The sequence below is a fragment of the Acomys minous genome (genome assembly GCF_964271855.1).
Source record: "Acomys minous genome assembly, chromosome: 16".
NCBI classification, from domain to species: domain Eukaryota; kingdom Metazoa; phylum Chordata; class Mammalia; order Rodentia; family Muridae; genus Acomys; species Acomys minous.
In genome coordinates, this window is record NC_140498.1 from 74,380,840 (window position 1) to 74,404,268 (window position 23,429).

Sequence of the window (23,429 nt, forward strand, 5' to 3'; positions counted from 1 at the left end):
CCACACCCCAGCCCCTCACTGGGGGATTCTAGGCAGGGGCTCTACCACTGAGCCACACCCCAGCCCCTCACTGGGGGATTCTAGGCAGGTGCTCTACCACTGAGACACACCCCAGCCCCTCACTGGGGGATTCTAGGCAGGTGCTCTACCACTGAGCCACACCCCAGCCCCTTACTGGGGGATTCTAGGCAGGTGCTCTACCACTGAGCCACACCCCAGCCCCTTACTGGGGGATTCTAGGCAGGTGCTCTACCACTGAGCCACACCCCAGCCCCTCACTGGGGGATTCTAGGCAGGTGCTCTACCACTGAGCCACACTTCAGCCCCTCACTGGGGGATTCTAGGCAGGTGCTCTACCACTGAGCCACACCCCAGCCTCTCACTGAGGGATTCTAGGCAGGTACTCTACCACTGAGCCACACCCCAGCCCCTCATTGGGGGATTCTAGGCAGGTGCTCTTCCACTGAGCCACACCCCAGCCCCTTACTGGGGGATTCTAGGCAGGTGCTCTACCACTGAGCCACACCCCAGCCCCTCACTGGGGGATTCTAGGCAGGTGCTCTACCACTGAGCCACACTTCAGCCCCTCACTGGGGGATTCTAGGCAGGTGCTCTACCACTGAGCCACACCCCAGCCTCTCACTGAGGGATTCTAGGCAGGTACTCTACCACTGAGCCACACCCCAGCCCCTCATTGGGGGATTCTAGGCAGGTGCTCTACCACTGAGCCACGCCCCAGCCCCTCACTGGGGGATTCTAGGCAGGTGCTCTACCACTGAGCCACACCCCAGCCCCTCACTGGGGGATTCTAGGCAGGTGCTCTACCACTGAGCCACACCCCAGCCCCTCACTGGGGATTCTAGGCAGGTGCTCTACCACTGAGCCACACCCTCACGCCCTCACTCAGGGATTATAGGTTGGTGTTTTTCCTCCATCCACCACTCTACCTAACCCTTTGTACCTTTGCAGTGGCCAATGCTGGGATGAGAGACTCGGGGGTCGGGGCGGGGTGCGGAAAAACCAGGGCTGATCAGAGCACAGGAGATAAGGAAAACAAACAGGGGATAGACAGTGCAAAGTGGAAAGTCCCTCCTGCCGGGTGAGAGGTGCAAAGTGCTCTGAGGAGAAACCAGGAGGCTTTGGGGGGCGTGGAAGGAAGGACAAGGTACAATGAAGCTGTAGACCTGGGGCGGGGCAGTAGCGCCCTCTGCTGGGGGGAGATGAGGATGGCACTTTCTGCAAGAAGACTTTCTTCTACAGGGACTTGTCTGCCATCAACTAGGGATTGAACCCTACAGCCTCTACCACTGAGCTACACCTACAGATTTACCATTATTATGATTATTAAAATTTTTATTATATTTATTTATTTTGTGTGGCGGGGAGGAGGAGCATGGGTGAGCCATAAAGGACATGTGGAGGTCAGAAAAGAACTTTCTGGTATTGGTTCTCCCCCTCCATCTTCATATAGGTCCAGTGAACCCAATTCAGCTCATCAGCCTCAGTGGAAACACTTTTATCCACCAACCCATCTTTTTTTGTTTTGTTTTGTTTTGTTTTTTCAAAACGGCGTTTCTCTGTGTGGCCTTGGCTGTCCTGGACTCACTTTGTAGACCAGGCTGGCCTCGAACTCACAGAGATCCTACTGCCTCTGCCTCCCAAGTGCTGGGATTAAAGGCGTGCGCCATCACGCCCAGCTCACCAACCCATCTTGCCTTCATCACATGCACACACACATGCACACACACATGTACACACACACACACATATGCACGCACACACACAGTTGGTGCTTTTATGCAATCTTCCTGAGTAGTCTAGACTAAACTTAACTTTTCACCCTCCTCCCTTGGCCTTTACAGTAGCTGAAATTACAGGCCTACACATCACAGTCACTGGGCTTTTGTTTGGGTTTGTTTGCTTTTTGTTTTTCAAGAAAGGGTTTCTGGCTGGAGAGATGGGTGAGAAGTTAAGAGCAGTGGCTGTTCTTCCAAAGGTCCTGAGTTCAGTTCCCACATGGTGGCTCACAACCATCTATAATGAGATCTGCTGCCTTCTTCTGGCCTGCAGATGTACATGTAGACAGAGCATTGTATACATAATAAATAAATAAACTCTTAAAAAAAAAAAAGACAGGGTTTCTCTGTATAACAGCCCTGCCTGTCCTGGACTCATTCTGTAGGCCAGGCTGGCCTCTAACTCAGAGATCCGCCTACCTCTGCCTCCCAAGAGTGCTGGGGTTCAAAGTGTATGCCACCACTGCCTGGCTCACAATAACCTTTAAAAGAATTTTTTAAGGGACTTGGGGCTGGAGAGATGGCTCAGTGGTTAAGAGCACTGACTGTTCTTCCAAAAGACCCAGGTTCAATTCCCAGCACCCACATGGCAGCTCGCAACTGTCTGTAGCTCCAAGATCTGACACCCCTACACCAATGCACATAAATTAAAATTAAATAAAATATTTAAAAAATTTTTAAGTCTTTTGAAGGTTTATTTTCTTTTACACATGAGTGTTTTAGCTGTATGTATGTATATATGTGTGTCTGGTGTCTGCGGAGGTCAGAAGAAGGCATTAATCCTCTGAAAATGGAGTTGTAGGTGGTTGGGAGTCATGGGTGGGTCCTGGGAACCAAACCCAGGGCCTCTGAAGAAGCAACAAGTGCCCTTAATCACTGAGGCATCTCTCCAGCCCCCAGAAACTCACGGTGGGGAGAAGTCACAGTTTCTAGCTTCCTACTTTTTCAAATTTATTTATTTATTGGCTGATTTATTGATTGATTGTAGTGCTGGATATTGAACCTGGGGCCCCCTGCATGTTTTGCAAATGTGATGCTTTGAAACCATGCCCAGCCATGACCCCAGCCCCTCACTGGGGGGTTCTAGGCAGGTGCTCTACCACTGAGCCACGCCCCAGCCCCTCACTGGGGGATTCTAGGCAGGTGCTCTACCACTGAGCCACACCCCAGCCTCTCACTGGGGGATTCTAGGCAGGTGCTCTACCACTGAGTCACACCCCAGCCCCTCACTGGGGGATTCTAGGCAGGTGCTCTACCACTGAGCCATGCCTCAGCCCCTCCCTGGGGGATTCTAGGCAGGTGCTCTACCACTGAGCCACACTCCAGCCCCTCACTGGGGGATTCTAGGCAGGTGCTCTACCACTGAGCCACACCCCAGCCCCTCACTGGGTGACTCTGGGCAGGCGCTCTACCACTGAGCCATATTTCTGACTTCTGTTACCAGAACATTCGAAACAGCTTACTCAGTGAAGGGCCTACTAAATGGGTCTTGAACTGGCACCCACATTGGAACCTCCTTCAGAATATTCAAGGTGCCCTCCACTGCCCTTGTCTCATAGGAGAAAGTGACCTTTGCCAAGCATTCCTCAAGACCTTCTGAAGGCCGGAAGTTGCTCAAGGGTCTTTGCACTGTCGGCTTGCTCTCCCCCACAAGGCTGGCATCATGTACTCCACAGGTCCTGGGTTTGGGTTTGGGTTCTGCGCAGAAAGCCCTCTGGTTAGAAAGAGTCCTCCCAACCCCAAGGGAGCCACGGGCAACCACTCACACTGAATGTACCAGGCCCTCCAGATGGCGTTGTTCAGGCGGATCTTGTCCCTGCAAAGCAACTTGAGGCCTTTGAAGTTCTTCCACTTGGGAGAGACCAGCTTGCCACTGTTGGAGATATCAGGATATCAGGGTGGGGTGGGGAAAAGAGAAGATAGGAGCATTTCTTTCTTTCTTCTTTTTTAAAAATATATTTATTTATTGTGTATACAACATTTTGCCTGGATGTAAGGCCAGCAGGCCAGAAGAGGGCACCAGATCTCATTGTAGATGGTTGTGAGCCATCATGTGGTTGCTGGGAATTGAACTCAGGACCTTTGGAAGAGCAGCCAATGCTCTTAACCTCTGAGCCATCTCTCCAGCACCTGATGAGAGCGTTTCTGCAGTCGCCTTCCATCTGTGGCTAGACTTTCTCCAATAATCCTCAAATCCCATCTATTCTCTAACATGTTTGAAATTCCTTCCCTAAAGTCAAACCTTATAAATAGCGCACGTGAGGCTACACAGAGAAACTCTGTCTCAAAAAACAAAAATATAAAAATAAAATAAATAGTGCAGATGCCGTGCCAGGAGGCAGTAGCACACAGAGAGGCAGAGGCAGGTAGATCGCTGTGAGTTCAAGGCCAGCCTGGTCTACAAAGCGAGTCCAGGGCAGCCAAGGCTACACAGAGAAACCCTGTTTGGAAAAACAGAAGTTACAAACAAAAAAAGAATAAATAGCCATCCAGACCTTACCCCTTGTTTATTGCCTATCTTCCCTGACCCAAAGGCAGGTACTTTTTTTTTTTTTAATCAACTGTCTTTAGATTAACACTGTCCATTGGCCTCAAGGGAAGAATTTGCACATTCAGTGTGTGTGTAGAAGTGGAAAGAGTCTGTCTGTCTGTCTGTCTGTCTGTCTGTCTGTCTGTCTCTCTCTCTCTCTCTCTCTCTCTCTCTCTCTCTATCCGCCCCCCTCTCAGATTTATTTATTTTTATGTGCATTGGTGTTTTGCCTGCACGTACGTCTGGGTGCCAGATCCTCTGGAACTAGACAGTTGCGAGCCACCATGTGGGCACTAGGAACTGAACTCAGGCAGTGCTCTTCCGCCTGCGCCATCTCTGTCTAGCCCAAGAGTCTCTATACGTAGCCCAGGCTGGCCCGGAATTAGAAGTCATATTATCTCACAGTCATAGAGACTCTATAGGTCCCGCCCCACCCTATAGGCAGTTGGTAGCTGCTGGGGGTGGGTGAAATGGCTTCTACAGTAGTATAGATACTAACTAGGACCTATATACTGTATAACATAGATATGGGTATAGATATTGATGCCCATGCTTCTATAAATAACCCCTCAGCCACGAACCTGTAGCAACCTTAGACTCTTTGGGTAACAACAGCAAAGAAGGCATGAGGGCCAGGTAGACAGCTCAGCAGGTAAGGGTGCTCGCTGCAAAGCCTGAAGACCTGAGTTTGGTTCCCATGACCCCCATGGCGGAAGGCTGTAAACTCCCACAAGTTGTCCTTGGACCACACCCCTTACCCCCCACATTCCCGCTCCCTATTACCGACCCCCACTGCTCCTTGCACACATACAATAAATAAATGTTACTCTAAAACGTGGTGGTGGTGGTGGTGGCTCAGGCCTTTAACCCCAGCACTTGGGAGGCAGAGGCAGGCGGATCTCTGAGTTTGAGGCCAGCCTGGTCTACAAAGCGAGTTCCAGGACAGTCAAGGCTCCACAGAGAAACCATCCCACCCCCATCCAAAAAAAAAAAAAAAGGAAGACATGAAAATCGAAGGGAACTAAGAGGAGGAAGAGACTGGGAGACGATGAGAGTTTAATCCAAATACATTCTCTCCATGTGTAAAAACGCCATAATGAAACATGCTCTTGTATAATTGATGTGTGCTAATAAAGCCTTTTAAAAACACAAGGGATCCTTCTGCCTCAGCATCCTCAGTATGGAGGGTACAGCCTGCATTGTTGTGCAGGGTTCTCGCATCTCTCCCTTTCTTTTGTCTTTGAGAGAGAGCCTTAATGTAATCTTCAGGTAGCATAGAATAAGTCTTGAGTATATAATCAAATGTAGCCAAGGCCTGGCCTTGAACTCCTGATCCTCCTATCTCTGCCTCCAGGATGCTGGCATTACAGGTGTGCACTACCATGCCCAGCTTCTCATACCCATCTTTTAATAACTTTTAAAATTGTATGTATGTATGTATGTATGTATGTATGTATGTATGTATGTATGTGGATTTTTGAGACAGGGTTTCACGTGTAGCCCTGGATGTCCTGGAACTTGCTCTGTAGATCAGGCTGGTTCTTATGTCTTTTTAAAAATAAAAGGTTTTCTTCTTCTTTTTTTTTTTCGAGACAGGGTTTCTCTGTGTAGCCTTGGCTGTCCTGGACTCACTTTGTAGACCAGGCTGGCCTCAAATTTACAGCGATCTACCTGCCTCTGCCTCCTGAGCGCTAGGATTAAAGGTGTGCACCACCACACCCAGCCAAACATCATCCATTTCTTAAAGATAGGATGAAATGATCTTCCTTATGGTCATGGAGGGAAAGAGACACTTCCAAAAGGATACAGTGAGTCTTACTGCACCTCAGTGTGTATCCCTGGCTGTCCTGGAACTCACTCTGTATACTAGGGTAGCCTTGAATTCACTCTCTAGATCAGGCTGGCCTTGAACTCACAGAGCTGTCTGCCTCTGCCTCCGAGTGCTGGGACTTAAGGTTTGTCCACTGTGGTCCACTTCCAGTTGTCCATTCTTGCCTGTCAGTCTCACTGGCTCCCATGGTTCCGTGAGAGACTTAGGGGGAAAGGGACAGTTTGCCTGGATCAGAAGGAAGTGCCTATAGGGCCACGGTCCATGTGTGGTCATCTGGAGTGGGCAGGAAGCCATACATTTCTCCCAGGGAGTAAAGTGGAAAGACCCATCCAAGCCAAAAGAAGACAGTATGTAAATTTAAAAAAAATTTTTTTTTTTTTTGGAGACAGGGTTTCCCTGTGTAGCCCTGGCTGCCCTCTACCCCCTGAGTGCTGGGATTAAAGGTGTGTACCTCACAGCCCATCTGGGAAGGGAATCTTTTTTTTTTTTCTCAAGACAGGGTTTCTCTGTGTAGCCTTGGCTGTCCTGGACTCCCTTTGTAGACCAGGCTGGCCTCGAACTCACAGCGATCCACCTGCCTCTGCCTCTCGAGTGCTGGGAATAAAGGCCTATGCCACCACCACCACCTTACCCTAGGGGTCCACGGAGTACATGCTGTGAACGAGTTGTATACATAGGTAATGGCTTCAACGCTAATGGTCCCTCTGAGAACAAGCCAAGTGACTGCCCCCTGGAAGCTGCCCCAAGATGCCAAGAGGAAAGTGACCAAGGGCTTGCACACCTGCCTCCCTCCCCTTTATTCCTTCCTACGTCCCTGTCTGTCAGCCAAGTGTGCATCCAGGTCCCTGTGGTCTATCTTTCCACTCTTTGCTCAGTTTCTAAGGTCTTAACCTTCCAGGAAGCTAGGCTGGGGTCCCCCAGTGAGGGGCTGGGGATGTGGGTCACTGACAAAGAGCTTTCTCCGCCATTGGACAAACCTAGATCCGTCCTCAGCCCTGTGGATACGAACTCAACATCAGGCCTGTTCTCCCAGTGGCTCCCTTCATGTTACTGAGTAGGGGTGAGTAGGTGACCGTCTGATTCCTCCGTTTCTTTCTTCCTGTGCTACCTCAAGTGCATGGGTCACTGGGTGTCCTCTCCTTTCTGGTCTCCAGGCTCCAGTATTTGCTTTGGGCTAATGGTGGCTGCCAGGGTGTGGGATGCGGGGTGGCAGGGGCTGCCATCCCAGGAGACAACAGGCTTCATTACCCAAAGAGGCCACCCTAGCCTGATGGTTGGCTCCTTGCCTCCTGTAGCTAGATAAATACCATCTGTCTGGTAAGGCAACATGATTAGGTGGCTGGTCCTTCCTGGGCCAGCTTTTTGTGCGTGTGTTTGGGGTGGTGGAGGGGTGGGGTGGGGGGTGGGGTGAATGGGGGACACTCCTGAGTTTGTGACCCCTGTCTGTATCCCAGCAACCATTAGGTTCTGCTCACCCAAAGTCCTACCCCAGCCTTCTGCAGTTCCTCCTCTGGCTCCCTCAGAGGGTCGGTAGCTTAGGCTGATACTAGCTGGTGATACTAGCTAAGCCAAGAGGAAAGGATTTGGTTGAATGCACGCAAAAGGAAGAGTCTGGTTTGGTGTAAAACGTCTAGGGCCAAAGTTCGAAAGCTTTGTGCAAAGGGGGAAAGAGAAAACCTCAGAGAGGTGGGAGGAAAGGAAGGAGGAAGAGAGGGAGGGAGAGAAGGAGGGGGGGGAGAGAGGGAAAGAGGGAGAGAGGGAGAAAGACGCATATGCTTGTTGACAGCAGAGGACAAACTCAGATATGGCTCCTCAGATGTTATCTACCTTGGTTTTTGAGACAGTCTTTTGTTGGCCTGGAACTTGCCAACAAGTTAAGCTAAGCCGGCCGGCCAGTGAGCCGCAGGCATCCGTCCTGTCTTCAGCTGTGGGATCACCAGTGCACACCAGCAAACCTGACTCTTTTTTTTTTTTTTTCTTTCTCCTGATGGTTCTGGGGTTTGAACTTATGTCCTCAAGCTTGCAAGGCAAACACTTTACAGACAGAAGTATTTCCCTAGTCCCTCTTTTTTTCCTTCTTCTTCTTCTTCTTCTTCTTCTTCTTCTTCTTCTTCTTCTTCTTCTCCTCCTCCTCCTCCTCCTCCTCCTCCTCCTCCTCCTCCTCCTTCTCCTCCTCCTCTTCTTCTTCTTCTTTTTGGGTCAGTTTGTTAATTTGTTTAACACAGGGCTTTGCTATGTAGTCCAGGATGGTTGGGATCCTCATCCTCCTGCCTCAGCCTGCAGAGTGCTGGGATGACAAGCCTGTGCCACCACTCCCTAGACAAGTGCCTTCTTGGAACTTTTACAGCTGTCCTCCCTGGGGCTTTCACCCACAGAACCAGGGAACACAGTGTGCTCCTTGGCACGGGTGAGGCGGCCAGGCGGCTGTAGCCTCTCTTCATGCTGTTCTTCTCCCAGTCTGACTGACCAGTTCCACCCACCACTGGACCCCCTGCCTGGTTCCCCCACCCCCACCTTTCTAGCCGCTCCCTGGAGATGCTCACCCACTGAAATCCCCTTGGCTTCAGAGAACCTTTATCACGGGGGTCTTCGGAAGGCTTCCAGTCTGAGCATGAATTTGTTTGTTTGTTTCTCTATTTGAGACAGGATCTCGTGTCTCTTAGGCTGGCCTCAAAACCTTGAATTCCTATGCAGCAGAGAATTAATCCCGACCTTCTTGACCGTCCCACCCTCAGCCTGAGTTCTGGGACTCCAGGCATGCTCAACCACACACATAGTTTATGAATGCAAGCGCGGGGTGTTTGCTTTTGTCTTTGTTTTTGTTAATTATTGGGAGGGGTGCGCGTGCGTGGCACGTGGAGGTCGGAGGAGAGGCAACTCCGTGGAGTCAGTTCTCTCCAGCCACTTTCATGTGCGCCCCAAGAATCAAACTCAGGTCCCCAGACTGGACAGCAATCACGCTTGCTGGCAGAGTCATCTTCCAGCCCATACTTTATGTTTTCTCCTTTACCAAGGACGCACAAACCATAGACTCCTGTGTAGTTGGCCACTCTCATCCTTGGTGCTCAGAACTCCACTTAAGAGATGTAAATGTCCGGACTCTTGGGCGTGGGGCAGGGGACACAGTACTCTCCACCCTCGCTGCCCTACCACTGCAGTTACTTGGCCTCAGTCAGCCTCTAAAGAGAGCAGTTTTGCGAGTGTCTTCTGTCCCTCCCTGTAACTTCTCCCCTTCTGTGCAACCAAGGTCTGAATCGGGAGGCCCACTAAGCCAGCCCAAGTGGAATGTTGTGTAGACAAAGCAGGAAGGCTGAGTTGGGAGTAGTTGGGAAATGGGAGACCTTTTGGGAGCAGGGGAGAACCTGGGAACCCTAGGCTTTTTTGTGGCTTATGCCCGTGATGCCAGTACTTGGGGAGACTGGAGTAAAATTGGTACAAATTACTCCAAGCTAGCTAGGTCTACAGTGTGTGTGTGTGTGTGTGTGTGTGTGTGTGTGTGTGTGTGAGAGAGAGAGAGGGGGGGGGTGGGGAGGGAGGGAGATCTTCTCTCTTCCACGTAGCCACAATAATTAGAAGTCTTTGATAACTAAGACACTATCCCAGTGTGAGTGGCATCTGGTGTTCTGAGACCTTAGATGCTCCCTTCCCGGGCAGTCTCCTGATGTCCAAGGGCGGGGGAAGGGGGGAAGGGGACAGGGAATTTGAACTTTCCACATCAGTCTCAGTGCCCTGAACTATCAGATTGCAACATGACCCGGGCTGGAGGCCAGAACATATGGGCCAAGGTTACACTGCCTCTAGCCAATGGGGTCGCTCTGTTCTTCTGCCACAAGGTAGGCCACGCTTTTCTGCAATCCCCACGCGCGCTCTGGGTCCCCTGTGGGGCTGGAGGTGCCTGTCTACAGCCAGGGGTTCTACTAAGAGGAGGAGGCTCGCTGAAGAAAAGTGATATTTGCAGAGAGGAAAGTTCAAGGCCAGCCGATCTCCTCCTTTCTCTCCTACTGTTTTCGGTTGATAATTTATCCTGGTCCCTTTGCTCCCGGGAACTTTGCTCCAGGGCACTGGGCCAGGACCCCAGTTCGCTCCCTCCTCTGGGACAAGTAGGTGGGGCTGGAGCTGGGTGCGGCTCTGGAGCTGTGAACCTTAGCAAGGGGGTTCCTGGCTGTGTTACAACCCCCCGCAGTTACCGGGTTTGGGGAGACCAGGCTTTCCCTGCCCGACCTAAGGCGGACTGCAGCACCCCCTGCTGGCTCTGGGCAGGTCGGGGCACCATCTTCCCGCCAACTTTTACATAGCGTTCTAAATTAGGCATGGTGGTGGCTCATGCCTGTAATCCCGGGATTTGGGAGGCTGAGATAGGAGTCCAGCCTGGGCTATCTAACTCCGTGCCAGCCTGAATTTCACTCACCAAACAAAATCAAACCAAACAAATGGTGTCCGGGCAATCAGGAAGTGGGCAAGGAACTGTTTCCATATAAATTGACACTGGCTACGAGGGCGACCACGGGAGAACTGCCCCGTGTAGGAAAATGAGTGGGGTTTGGGGGGGACTACTGGGGATGGACGAAACAGTGCGGCAATCACACGACTGGAGGGAGTGGATGGGATGGTTTACAGTTTGGGGAGTGGGAGGGACCCTTGGCATTTCTTAAGGGCAGAAGCAGAAGAACGTGAGAGAGGGGCCCAACTGCAAGAGACCCTGCGGAGATGGAGGGCAGGAGTGTCACGAGCAGGTGATGGGACGCAAATGATTCACGAGGGTCAGTGAACTGGCTCAGGCCCCGGGGAGAGAGAAGATGCCTAAGATGTGTCCAGAGACCCCTCCATAGCTGTTTGGGACCAGAGTCCCAGTGCTCGGTCCCACCACGGAAAGCTGGGACTCGGGCTCCCGCCCTGCCCTGCCTCCCCGTCCACCCTCACCTGTAAGCGAGGCTCAAGCACTCGAAAAGGCGGGTGAGTGTCGGATCGATGCTGCGCGGCCCGAAGTCGGCAAGCCCCACGGGCCCCTCTTGGTCGCGTCGCCGAGTTAGCGAGTCGCTATGCGGCGAGGACACCATGAAGTGTCCGCTGTGGATGACCTGTGATCGATGCAGGCCACCCGCGCTGCGCCGGGGACTCGGATCCTCTAAGTCTGTATCCGAGTCCGAATCTGGGCTGGGGACGACCCGAGGTACCTGCAAGTTTATGGCTAGATCCGCCAGCGCGCCCGCCATGGTCACTCTACTCGCCAACTCTACTGCGCTCCGGGGAGCAGCTTAGCCCGTGGAGCCTTATTACTGTGGCCACGCCCCCGCCCTCCTGATAGGTCCGTGTAGTGGGCGTGGTCTTGGATAGGTTGGGCTTAAATTAGCATAACCAGTGAGCCAGGTGTGAAACCTCTGGTCCTGGAGCTTTGGCGGTGCAGCCGTATTCTTTCTGTTACAAGCACTTTTTAGTCTTTACTTCTCAGGTCTCAGAAAATGCTGGCTGAGGCTGGGGCTGGGGCTGGGGCTGGGGCTGCAACTCGGTCCAGTGCTAGCCTGACAAGCACGGAGCCCTGGGTTCGATCATCGGCACCACAGGAGGTGGAGGCAAAAAGATCAAAAGTTCGAGGCAACAAGATAGATGGCTAGCTGGTAAAGGCGTTTGCGGCCGTGCCTGAGGACATGAGTTCTAGCCCCAGGACCCACACGACGGAAGACTATATACTTGACTTCTTTAACTTGATCTTTGAACTCTACACGTGCACGTAGCAATGCGTTCCCAGACACATAAACAGTAGTACATAAATGAATGAACGAATGAAATACCAAAAGTTCAAGTCATTCTCTACTTCATAGCGCACTCAGCATATCTCTCACCTGCCGTTTCACTTCTCCAGGGCCCTGTGTGGTTGACTCCCAATACAAGATTACACCCAGATCTTCGTATGATTGCCCTATACCTGTATAGCAAAGTTCAGAAGGGGATCCTGAGAGTTCACCCTCTCTAGAGCAACTCCCTGTCCTCAGGCAATCTTTCTGCTCAGGAGGTTCTCTCCCTGACCCTGAAGTCTACCTTCTGTTCTTGCCTCCCCCCCCCCCTTCCTTCTTTTCTTCTTTTTTCTTTTTGTTTTGTTTTCAAGACAGAGTTTCTCTCTGTAGTTCTGGCTGTCCTGGAACTGAGAGATCTACCTCCCCACCGCTAGGATTAAGGGCATGTGCTATCACTGCCCAGCTTGTTCCTGATCCTCCCCCACCACAGACAGGGTTTCCTTGTATAACCTTAGCCTTGACTGTCCTGGAACTCACACTGTAGACCAGGCTGGCCTCGAACTCAGTGATCTGCCTGCCTCTGCCTCCCGGGTGCTGGGATTAAAGGCGTGCGCCACCGCCGCCTGGCCTGTTTCTGATTTTTAAAGGACAGACACCAGGCTGGGCATTCACAGCAGCCACCTAACCGAACAAGTCAAAGTCCTTTTCTGAGGCACCAGCTAGGGATGGTAGAGTGCTTACCTAGCCTTCACAAGGTTCCATCCCCAGCAGTGCACAAAGAAACAAAAAACCCTTGTCTGAGGCACACCACACAGGAATGAAAGCACAATCAAATGTCAAGGCCTGATCTAGATGTCCAGATGTTGGTTCAAAAAATGCATTGAGTGCCCGTAGCTCTCCCAGCGGGGTCCCTCAGGCCTTCTATCCCCCAGGGGAAAGAGTAGCTGTGCCTGAGTCTGGTAGAAGGATCATGAGTGGCTTTATTTCATCACACACCCCAACCATCAATTGCTCTTCAAACAGCCTCATTTTTGCACCTCAGTTTTATTCCCTAGGTCCTGAGGAAACCTTTGGCGAAACCAGCAATAAATAGAAAGATAGGTTAGCCTATAAAACCCCCAGTGCTATGGAAACAGAGACAAGAAGATCATAAAATTTAAATCCCAACTTAGTCTACAGAGAAGGTTCCAGACCTCCAGGTGATGGTGGCACACGCCTTAAGCCCAGCACTAGGGAGGCAGAGGCAGGCAGATCTTGAGTTCAAGGCCAGCCTGGTCTATAGAGCGAGATCCAGGACAGCCAGGGCTACACAGAGAAACCTTGTTTTGAAAAAAGAAACAAAGTCCCATACCAAGGCAGGGTCTGTAGTTTAGTTGGTAGAGAACTTGTCCAGACAGTAGGAAGCTATCGACTCAGTCCCCAGCACCACATAACCCAGGTATGGTACCACATGTCTGTAATCTCGGCACTGGGAAGATAGAGGCAGAAGATCAGAGTCCAAAGTCATGCTTGGCTACATAGCAAGTTTGGGGCTAGCCTGGGCTACATAGTGAGATACTATCCCTCCAAAATAAAACCGTGAGGTGGCTCAGTGGATAAAGCTGCTTGCTGTCACGCCTTGGAACCCACACGTGGAAGAAGAGAACCACTTCCTACAAGTTGTTACCGAACCTTCACCCATACACACTGTTGGCGCATGCTTTCACACACACACACACACACACACACACACAGGAACAAATAAAATAATTAAAAAAAAAAAGTCAAAACAAAGCCGGCAGTGGTGGCGCATGCCTTTAATCCCAGCACTCGGGAGGCAGTGGCAGGCAGATCGCTGTGAGTCCAGGACAGCCAAGGCTACACAGAGAGACCCTGTCTCAAAAAAAAAAAAAAAAAAGTCAAAACAAAAACAAACACTGTAATGTGGAACAAATGGGAGAATGCCCCAAACCTTTGACTTGTCCTCGGTGGCATGATAGGACATGACATGATGCCTCTTCCAGGTGGCATGGTGTAAGCTGGCCTGGTTCACCTCTGGTTGCCTCTCTCATTTGCCCTCTAGTACCCGATGCCCAGGGTCATAGCCTCTTAAATAAATAAATCTGGTTCACGGTCCACTGAGGTTGCACGATTAGATCCTGACTGGGTGTGGAGACTCAGTTTTTCCCAGAGTCCTTCGTGGCTCCACCTCAGCCTCCTAGGCTTGCCTCTAGACCGCTCACACTGAAGTTAAGGCTCTTCTTCCCCACAGCCCAGTTCCCATCACTGCTACCTAGGGTTTTCTTCTGCCTGGGATTCACAGAGGGTGCATGGCCTCTCTTTCCCACTAGATGGCAAATTCCTTGGCAGAATCAAAACTTGTTCCTCTCTACAGTCCCACTTCCTCTCAAGAGCAAACGTGGCCAGATGCGGTGGTGCGCACCTTTAATCCCACTACTCTGAAGGGAGAGGCAAGAGGATCTCTGTCAGGGCTGGGGAGATGGCTCAGAGGTTAAGAGCACTGTCTGTTCTCCCAAAGGTCCTGAGTTCAATTCCCAGCAACCACACGGTGGCTCACAACCATCTACAATGAGATCTGGTGCCCTCTTCTGACAGGCAGGTATGCATGCGAGCAGAATATGTATAAATAATAAATTAATAAATATTTAAAAAAAAAAAAAGAGGATCTCTGTCAGCCTGGTCTACATAGTGAGCTCCAGGACAGTCAGAGCTACACACTGAGAGGCTGTCTCCAAAACAAAACAACACACACACACACACACACACACACACACACACACACACACACGTACACAGAATATGTATTTGGTGAATAGATGAGTTAGCTATGTTGCGCCCATCCATTCACCTACTGTCCACGTGTCCACCCACCCATTCTTTCATCCGTCCATCTATACATCTGCCATCTGTTCGTCCATTATCCATCTTATCCATTTTCTATGTGCACATCATCTGTCCATCCATCACATATTTAGTTGTCTGTCCGTGTACCATCATCCATCTGTCCACTCATCATCTATCTACCCACCCATCAACCCATTCATCATCTGTTTATCCATGTATCACCCACTGTCTACCCATCCATCCATCCATCCATCCATCCATCCACTGATCAATCTCTCCATTCGCCTGTATCTTAGTTACTCTTCCTGTTGCTGTAATAACAATAAGGGAGAAAGCGTTTACTCTGGTGCGTACTTCAAAGGCAGCAGGAGTGTGAAGCATCTGGCCACACCCTCCATCAGGAAGCAGAAAGCATGCAATCTGCCGCTGCTAGGCAACCTTTCTCCACTTACGTGGTTCAGGATCCCAGCTAGGGAATGGAGTCACCCACGGTGGATGGGCCTTCTTATCTCAGTGAGCAAAATTAAAAGAATCCAGTTCTGGGGCTGGAGAGATGGCTCAGAGGTTAAGAGCACTGACTGCTCTTCCAGAGGTCCTGAGTTCAATTCCCAGCAACCAGATGGTGGCTCACAACCATCTATAATGAGATCTGGTGCCCTCTTCTGGTATGCAGTTGTACATGAAGACACAACATTGTATACATAATAAATAAATAAATCTAAAAAAACAATAATCCAGTTCTGGACATGTCCTCAGCCCTGTCTCAAAAGCCACTCTAGACTCTGTCCAAGTGGCTACAACTATCACATCATCTATCCAGTCACCTATCTACTCTTTGGTTTTGTTTTTTGTTTTAGGCAGGGACTCACTGTATAGCCCTGACTGGCCTGGAACTCACTGTATAGACCAGACTGGCTTCGAACTCACATAGACCTGCCTACCTTTGCCTCCTGAGTGCTGGGATTAACAACACCTGGCCCCATCCACCAATTCTAATACCCACCCATGTATATGTCATCCAATCATTTATCTATAAATACACTAACCCATCTATTATCTTTCTACTTATCAATCTACACACACACACAGAGAGAGAGAGAGAGAGAGAGAGAGAGAGAGAGAGAGAGAAAGAAGAAGAAGAAGAAGAAGAAGAAGAAGAAGAAGAAAAGAGGAAAGAGGGAGAGAGAAGAGAAGAGAGAGAGAAATATATAGTTTATGCATCTGTCTCAGGACTAAGAATCTACATTTTTGGAATGTGTATGTAAACATGCTAATTGGCCAACCACAGTTAAACTCTAAAAACTACCAGTGATAGAGTTGCCGGGCATGGTGGCACATGCCTGTAATCCCACTTAGGAGGCAGGTGGATTGCTGTGAGTTCGAAGCCAGCCTGGTCTACAAAGTGAGTTCAGGACAGCCAAGATAACAGAGAAAAACCCTGTCTCGAAAAACTAAAAAAACAAAAAAACAAAACAAAAAAACTACCAGTGAGCTGGGCATGGTGGTGCACACCTTTAATCCCAGCACTCCAGAGGCAAAGGCAAGTGGATCGCTGTGAGTTCGAGGCCAGCCTGGTCTACAGGAGTGAATTCCAGGACAGCAAGGGCTACACAGAGGAACTGTGTGTTGAAAAAGCAAACCAACAAAGAAGCAAGCAAAACAGAGGCTATAAAGAGGGTAATGAGAAGCTGACTATATAAATATGGTTCCCTTTTTCTTTCCGGTGGGCAGGGTTTTTGTTTTTTGTTTGTTTAGCTTTTTTTTTTTTTTAAGACACGCTGTCTTGTAGACAAGGCTGAGCTAGAATGTACTAATAACTGGGCTTTTGAATCCCCAACCTTTACCTCATTCTTTTTTTCCCTTTCCGGGACAGGGTTTCTCTGTGTAGCCCTGCCTGTCCTGGAACTCGCTCTGTAGACCAGGCTGACCTTGAAGGCAGAGATTCGGTTACTTCCGCCTCCCCAGCGCTGGGATTAAAGGTATGTGCCACCACCTGCTGGCTCCGACCTCTACCTCTGGAGCGCTGAACATCGAAGCAAGTCGCCGCCACAGCGGGCATAGGGCTCAGTCGTGGGTTTCCTTTTGCAGTGATGAAACTGGTTGAGTTTGATAGTGGAAGTGGTTGCACAACTTTGAGTACACCAAGTACCATGGAAAAGGTGGGTTAAGCCTGGTGTGGTGGCGCACGCCTTTCATCCTAGCACTTGGGAGGCAGAAGAAGGCGGATCACTGTGAGTTCGAGGCCAGCCTGGTCTACAAAGCAAGTCCAGGGCAGCTAAGGCTACACAGAGAAACTCTGTCTCGAAAAACCAAAAAAAAAAAAAAAAAAAAAAGAAAAAAGAAAAGAAAAAGAACAAAAGAAAGAAAGGAAGGAAAGAAGGAAGAAAAGTGGAGGTAAGGGGGCTGGAGAGATGGCTCAGTGGTTAAGAGCACTGGCTGCTCTTCCAGAGGACCCGAGTTCAATTCCCAGCACCCACATGGCAGCACACAACTGTCTCTAACTCCAGTTCCAGAGGATCTGGCACCCTCACACAGATATACATGCAGACAAAATACCAATGCATATAAAATAAAAGTAAATTTTAAAAAAGAAAGAAAAAAGGGTTAAATTTTTTTAAAATTACAAAGGGGATGGGGGAGCAAGATGGCTCAATAAGTAAAGGTGCTTGCTGCCAAACCTGAAGACGATCTGCGTTTGATCCCCAGAATCCACATGTCGGAAGCAGAGGACAAATTCCTAAAAGTTGTTCCCCGACTGCATGCACCTATACACGTACATACACATGAATAAATACAGCTTAAGGTTTTATCAAAAAGAAAGGGATTTTTGTTTTGGTTTGGTTTGGTTTTTCAAGATAGGGTTAATCTGTGTCGAGTTGGCTGTCCTGGACTCACTTTATAGACCAGGCTGGCCTCGAACTCAGATCCACCTGTCTCTGCCTCCTGAGTGCTGGGATTAAAGGTGTGAGCCACCAGTGCCCAGCAAAAAACCAAAAAACAAACAAACAAAAAACAAAACAAAACAAACAAACAAAAAAACATGGCCTTTTATAGCTAGAAAGACTCAGGCTGTAAAGACTCAGGCTTCTAATGGCAGCACTCGGGAGGCTGAAGCAGGAGGATTGCTATGAGTTGGGGACCAGCCTAAGCTATACAGTAAGTTCCAAGCCAACTGAGACTATGGGTGAGAATCTGTTTCAAAAAAACAAAACAAAATAAAAAACAAGAGAAGGGCAGGAAGTGGGAGGGAGAGACAGAGACAGAGAGAAACAGAGACCAAGGAAAATGTAACTGTGTGACTAAGTGGTATCGAGGAAGGAAGCCACTTCCTTGTCTAGGTGTGAGCTTTGATCTTCTGCAGGAGTCTAAATGCCGTTGGTAAACGTGGGCCAGTGAGATGGCTCAGCAGGTAAAGGCGCTTGCTTGCCAGCCAGAGTTCAATCCCCAGGGCCCACATGGTAGAAGCAGAGAGCTGACTCCTGCCGCTTGTCCCGACCTCCATACAGTGATAAACGCAAACGCGTTAAAGAGAGGAAGTCAGATTGGATTAATTTTCATAACAGAAATATCTAACTGTTCCTGGGAGGCAGAGGCAAGTGGATCTCTGTGAGTTCGAGGCCAGCCTGGGCTACATGAGACTCTGTAGTCTCGAACCAAGAGTAATGGAATGCTAATTCCCTCACTCGGGACACTGAGGCAGGAGGAATGTGAGCTGGGGGCTACACGGTGAGACTCCTGTCTAAGAACAGCAATAACAACAAAACTACTGCTATACAAATCACAACTGTATCGTTCCCATGCTTTATACTGTGGCTGCTCCATGTAAACTGCCTCTTGTCCTTGCTGAAAACAGTGATCTCTGGGCTCCGAGAGGGGAAGATGGCTGAGGAGGCAAAAAGGAAGAGGGGGGGGGTCTGTCGTCCATCCATACGGTCCCTTACCTACTTGTCATCCATCCATACGGTCCCTTACCTACTTATCCGTCCATCCTCCAGTTATCAATGTGTCTGCCCTTCTGTTGTTCGTCTACAGCCATCATCTCTCCATCCATCCACCTACCCAACTATCCATCCAACTTGGCTATTAGCCATACTCATTCTCTCTCTCTCTCTCTCTCTCTCTCTCTCTCTCTCTCTCTCTCTCTTCGAGACAGGGTCTCTCTGTGTAGCCTTGGCTGTCCTGGACTCACTTTGTACACCAGGCTGGCCTCCAACTCACAGCGATCCGCCTGCCTCTGCCTCCTGAGTGCTGGGATTAAAGGCGTGCGCCACCACACCCAGCAAAAATAAAAATTTTTTGTTAAAGGCAAAAGAGCTGGGCAAGGTGGTGCACACCAATGCCCCATCATTGACTTGACCCCATCACACTTTCCTTCCCTCTTCATTTCTTTTTAAAGCAGAACAAATGGAGAAAAAGATTCTGGTGAGTTACCATATAGCCCCGGCTGGTCTCAAACCCACAGAGGTGCACCTGCCTCTGACTCCTGAGTGCTTGTGCCTGTTTGCTTTATTCTCTTTCTTTCTTTTTCTTTCTTTTCTTTTTTTTTCTTTGAGGCAGGGTATGGCCTAGAACTCCGGATCTTGACCTCTCCTCCTCCCAGCGCTGGGATCACAGAACAGGCACCACCACACCCAGTTCATGCAAAGCCAATGATGGAACTAAGGGTTTCCTACATATAGGCAAGCATTTTTTTTTCCCAAGACAGGGTCTCTCTGTGTAGCCTTTGACTGTCCTAGACTCACTTTGTAGACCAGGCTGCTAGCCTCGAACTCACAGAGATCCACCTGACTCTGCCTCCCAGAGTGCTAGGATTACAGGCGTGGGTCACCGGCCAGCTTGTACAGTGGTTTTAGTAGAGGTTGTATTATGCAGGCATTGTTGACTAAGTCTTTGGCCATTGTTGGCTGTTGGGCTTGAATATGATTTGCTTCTCTGAATTACAGTTTTCAGTCACCAAAGTCACACGCCAACAGTATTGAGAGGGTGAGGGAAAAAGCCAGGCGGTGGTGGCGCATGCTTTTAATCCCAGCACTCGGGAGGCAGAGGCAGGCGGATCTCTGTGAGTTCGAGGCCAGCCTGGTCTACAAAGCGAGCCCAGGATAGTCAAGTCTAGACAGAGAAACCCTGTCTCAAAAAACCAAAACCAAACAAACAAATAGAGTGTGGGAAAAAAATTCCCCCATCTTTGGGTAGCAAGATGGGTCAGCTGGTGAGGGCTGCCTCTCAAGCCTGGAAATTTGAGCTTGATTACAGAACCCACATAGAGGCAGAAGAGAACGCAACTCCACAGAGGTTGTTCTCTGACCGCCAAGTGTGAACCCCTCTCCATCATGTTTGAGAGTGCTTGAGCACACACATGTGTACACACACACACACACACACACACACACACACACACACACACACAGGCTGAGGAGAAGGAAAGAAGGAAGGAAGGAAAGAAAGAAACTTAAAAAAAAAGAACCAATGTTATTTTAGTCCCAGGTAGTCTGAATCTGGAACTCACTACATAGCCCAGGCTAGCCTCAAACTCGTGACAATCCTTATTTCTCACTCTTGAGTGCTAGGATTGTAGGTGTTCACCACAACAATGGCTTTAGGTGGTGCTGGGAACGGGAGCCCTAGCTTGATGCATCTCAGACAAGCATTCAACCAACTGACCCGCACTCCTAGCCGATGCCTTTTTTTTTCTTTATAATGTTAGAAGTCTTGGTATTTCGTTACAGTAACGAAAAACTGCCTGATACTGTGATTGAACTCAGCCTCCAGTTCTTTTTCCCTCCCTAGAAGTTAGTGGGAGAGTGGTTGTAAATTCAGCCCAATTTAATCCCAGCACTTGGGAGGCAGAGGCGGATGGATCTCTGTGAGTTCGAGGCCAGCCTGGTCTACAGAGTGAGTTCCAGGACAGCCAAGGCTACACAGAGAAACCCTGTCTCAATCAATCAATCAATCAACAAATAAATAAAAGAACAAACACAGGGCTGGAGAGATGGCTCAGTGGTTAAGGGCGCTGATTGCCCTTCCAGAGGATCCAGGTTCACATCCCAGCACCCAAATGGCAGCTCACAACTGTCTGTAACTCCAAGATCTGACACCCTCACACAGACATACATGCAGGCAAAGTACCAATGCACATACAAAAAATAAATAAAAGGAAATAAAATTTTAAAAAGGCAAAAACATACTCATTGTAACGTAGCCAAACGTTACAGCTGTCTGCAGACCTGTCTATCAGTCCAATCAAACCACCGAGCCACAAGCTCATAAACTAAATCACACACTGCACATGTATGGCGCAGACGTCTGCAATCCCAGCAACCAGAACACCAAAAAGGCAGGACTATCTGTTCCAGGCCAGCCTGGGCTACATGGGGAGTCCCACACACTCACCCGAGCAACTTAACAAGATCCTGTCCCGACATTACTTAGGAAGTGAGAAGTTGAACATGTTAGAACACACCTGTGGCAGGAGGGTTAGGAGTTCAAGGCCAGCTTCGTCTACATAGTGATTTGAGGCCCCCTTAAAAGAGACCTTTAAGACTCTTTCTCAGGCTGGGTGTGGTACTGCACACCTTTAATCCCAGCACTCGGGAGGCAGAGGCAGGCAGATCAATGTGAGTTTGAGACAGAAAGAGAGAGAGAGAGAGGGAGAGAGAGAGAGAGAGAGAGAGAGAGAGAGAGAGAGAGGGAGAGAGACAGAGAGACAGAGAGACAGAGAGACAGAGAGAGAGACCCTTTCTCAACCTTCTGTTCCACAAAATGTACCAAAAAAATCCATCCCAACACAAATAAATAAGTAAATAAATAAACCTGGAGCTGTGGTTGTAGCTCAGTGGTAGAGTTCAATCTCTAGGATCAAGAAGGAAAAAGACAAAACAGTGATGAGGGGCTGGAGAGATGGCTTAGTGCACTGCCCCTGCAGAGGATCTGAGTTCAAGTCCTGACACCTCCAGTTGCCTGCAACTCCAGCCCCAGGGACTCAGACACCTTCTCTCGTCTCCAAGGGCACCTGCATTCATGTGGTCACATAACATATATGCACAAACTTAAGAATAAAAAAAAAAAAGCAAAAAAATATTTTTTTGATACTGGGTCTCAGTGTGTGACCTTAGCTGGTATCAAACTCACATAGATCTGCCTGCCTCTGCCTCCTGAGTACCAGGATTTAAAGTGTGTGCCACTATACCTGGCAAAAACAAATCTTTAAACAACAACAACTTGCTGAATATGGTGACAAATACCTTTAAGCCCAGCACTTGGGAGGCAGACTCTGTGAGTTCAAAGCCAGCCAGAGCTATGTAGTGAATCCCTGTAAGCCAAAGGTTCTCAACCTTCCTGATGCCACGACCCTTTAACACAGTTCCTCATGCTGTGGTGACCCCTCTACCACAAAATTATTTTTGTGGCTACTTCACAACTGTAATTTTGCTACTGTTATTAATCATAATGTAAAAATCTGTGTTATCTGATGGTCTTATGGGACCCCTGTGATGGGTCATTCAACACCCAAAGGGGTGTAGACCCAAAGGCTGAGAACCAATATTTACAGTAAAAACAACAATAGTGATAGGGCTCCATTTTGAGATCTGTTCCATCTGCGTGTCTTCCACGGGGCTACTGGGGAACAGAAGGGGGACCAAGCTTTTAGGCTTCTGCTCACTAATATAATGTCTTGGCAAGGCTGAGCCGAACAGTGGCTCCCTGCTGTTTACACAGGGGCGCCCAGCGTGAAGCAGGCGAGCTGAGCTGGATGACTCGCAGTACCAGGGCAGGTCTACAAAGTCTGTGGCCTGCCTCTGGTAGAGGAACTGTGGGGAAACAGGGCTCATCCACTGCTGGCCACCAAGACTGGCAGGCTGGATCAACACACCGCTCAACAGTGGACAAGGGAGACCGACCAGCCTGGTGTCCCTCACAGCAGTCACTCCCCCAGGGAACAAGCAGAGTCTCCTAGTCCTGGGCCTTGCATCGTTGGAGGAAAGAGAGAAAGAAAGAGAAAAAGACAGAAAGAGACAAAAAAGGAGAGAGAGAAGGGGGAAGGGGGAAAAGGGGGAAGGACCGAACAACCAAGAGAGACAGAGGGGAGGGAGAGGGGAAAGAGACAGAGGGAAAGACAGAAAGACAGAAGGAGGAGAGAAAGACAGATTTTTTAAAAGAAAAAAAAAAGAAAGAAAGAAAAAAAGAAGGACCTGCCCAGTCACGGTGGCACACACCTTTTATCCCAACACTTGGGAGGCAGAAGCAGGTGGATCTCTGTGAGTTCGCCTGGTCAACAGAGCAAGTTCCAGAACAGCCAGGGCTACAAAGAGAAACTCTGTCTGGGGAAGGTGGGGAAACAGACAGACAGAGATGGAGAGAGAGTGAGATACAAGCAGAAAGAAACAGAGAAATCAAAGGCAGAAAGACACAAAAACACACGGAGAAATAGACACAGAGACAAAGATAAAGCTATAGAGGGAGAGAGACAGACAGACAGACACACAGAGACAGAGAGAGACAGAGAGGCAGAGAGAGAAAGAGAGAAAGAGACCCAGAGATAGACAGATACAGAAAGAGAGACACAGAGTGAGTAAAGAGACGGGGGAGAGAGAGAGAGAGAGAGAGAGAGAGAGAGAGAGAGAGAGAGAGAGAGAGGAAGAGAGAAAATGGACAGTTGGAAAGAGAGATGTGATCCATAAGCCTACAATCAGGCCATT

At 49.4% G+C, this 23,429-nt stretch overlaps 1 protein-coding gene across 4 annotated transcripts in view; it reads right to left on the reverse strand.

Annotated features, from left to right (window-relative positions):
* The window catches only part of MLXIPL (MLX interacting protein like), a 30,616-nt gene extending 19,202 nt beyond the window's left edge, over positions 1–11,414 (reverse strand). For all 4 annotated transcript variants that reach the window (XM_084764597.1, XM_084764595.1, XM_084764596.1 and 1 more), the window contains exons 1-2: positions 11,078–11,414; positions 3,563–3,669 (exon numbers count right to left, since the gene is read on the reverse strand). In XM_084764597.1, the coding sequence (XP_084620723.1) occupies positions 3,563–3,669; positions 11,078–11,370 (400 nt within the window). In that variant the 5' untranslated portion in view covers positions 11,371–11,414. The remainder of the gene's footprint in view (positions 1–3,562; positions 3,670–11,077) is intronic.
* Between the last annotated feature and the right edge of the window lie 12,015 nt (positions 11,415–23,429).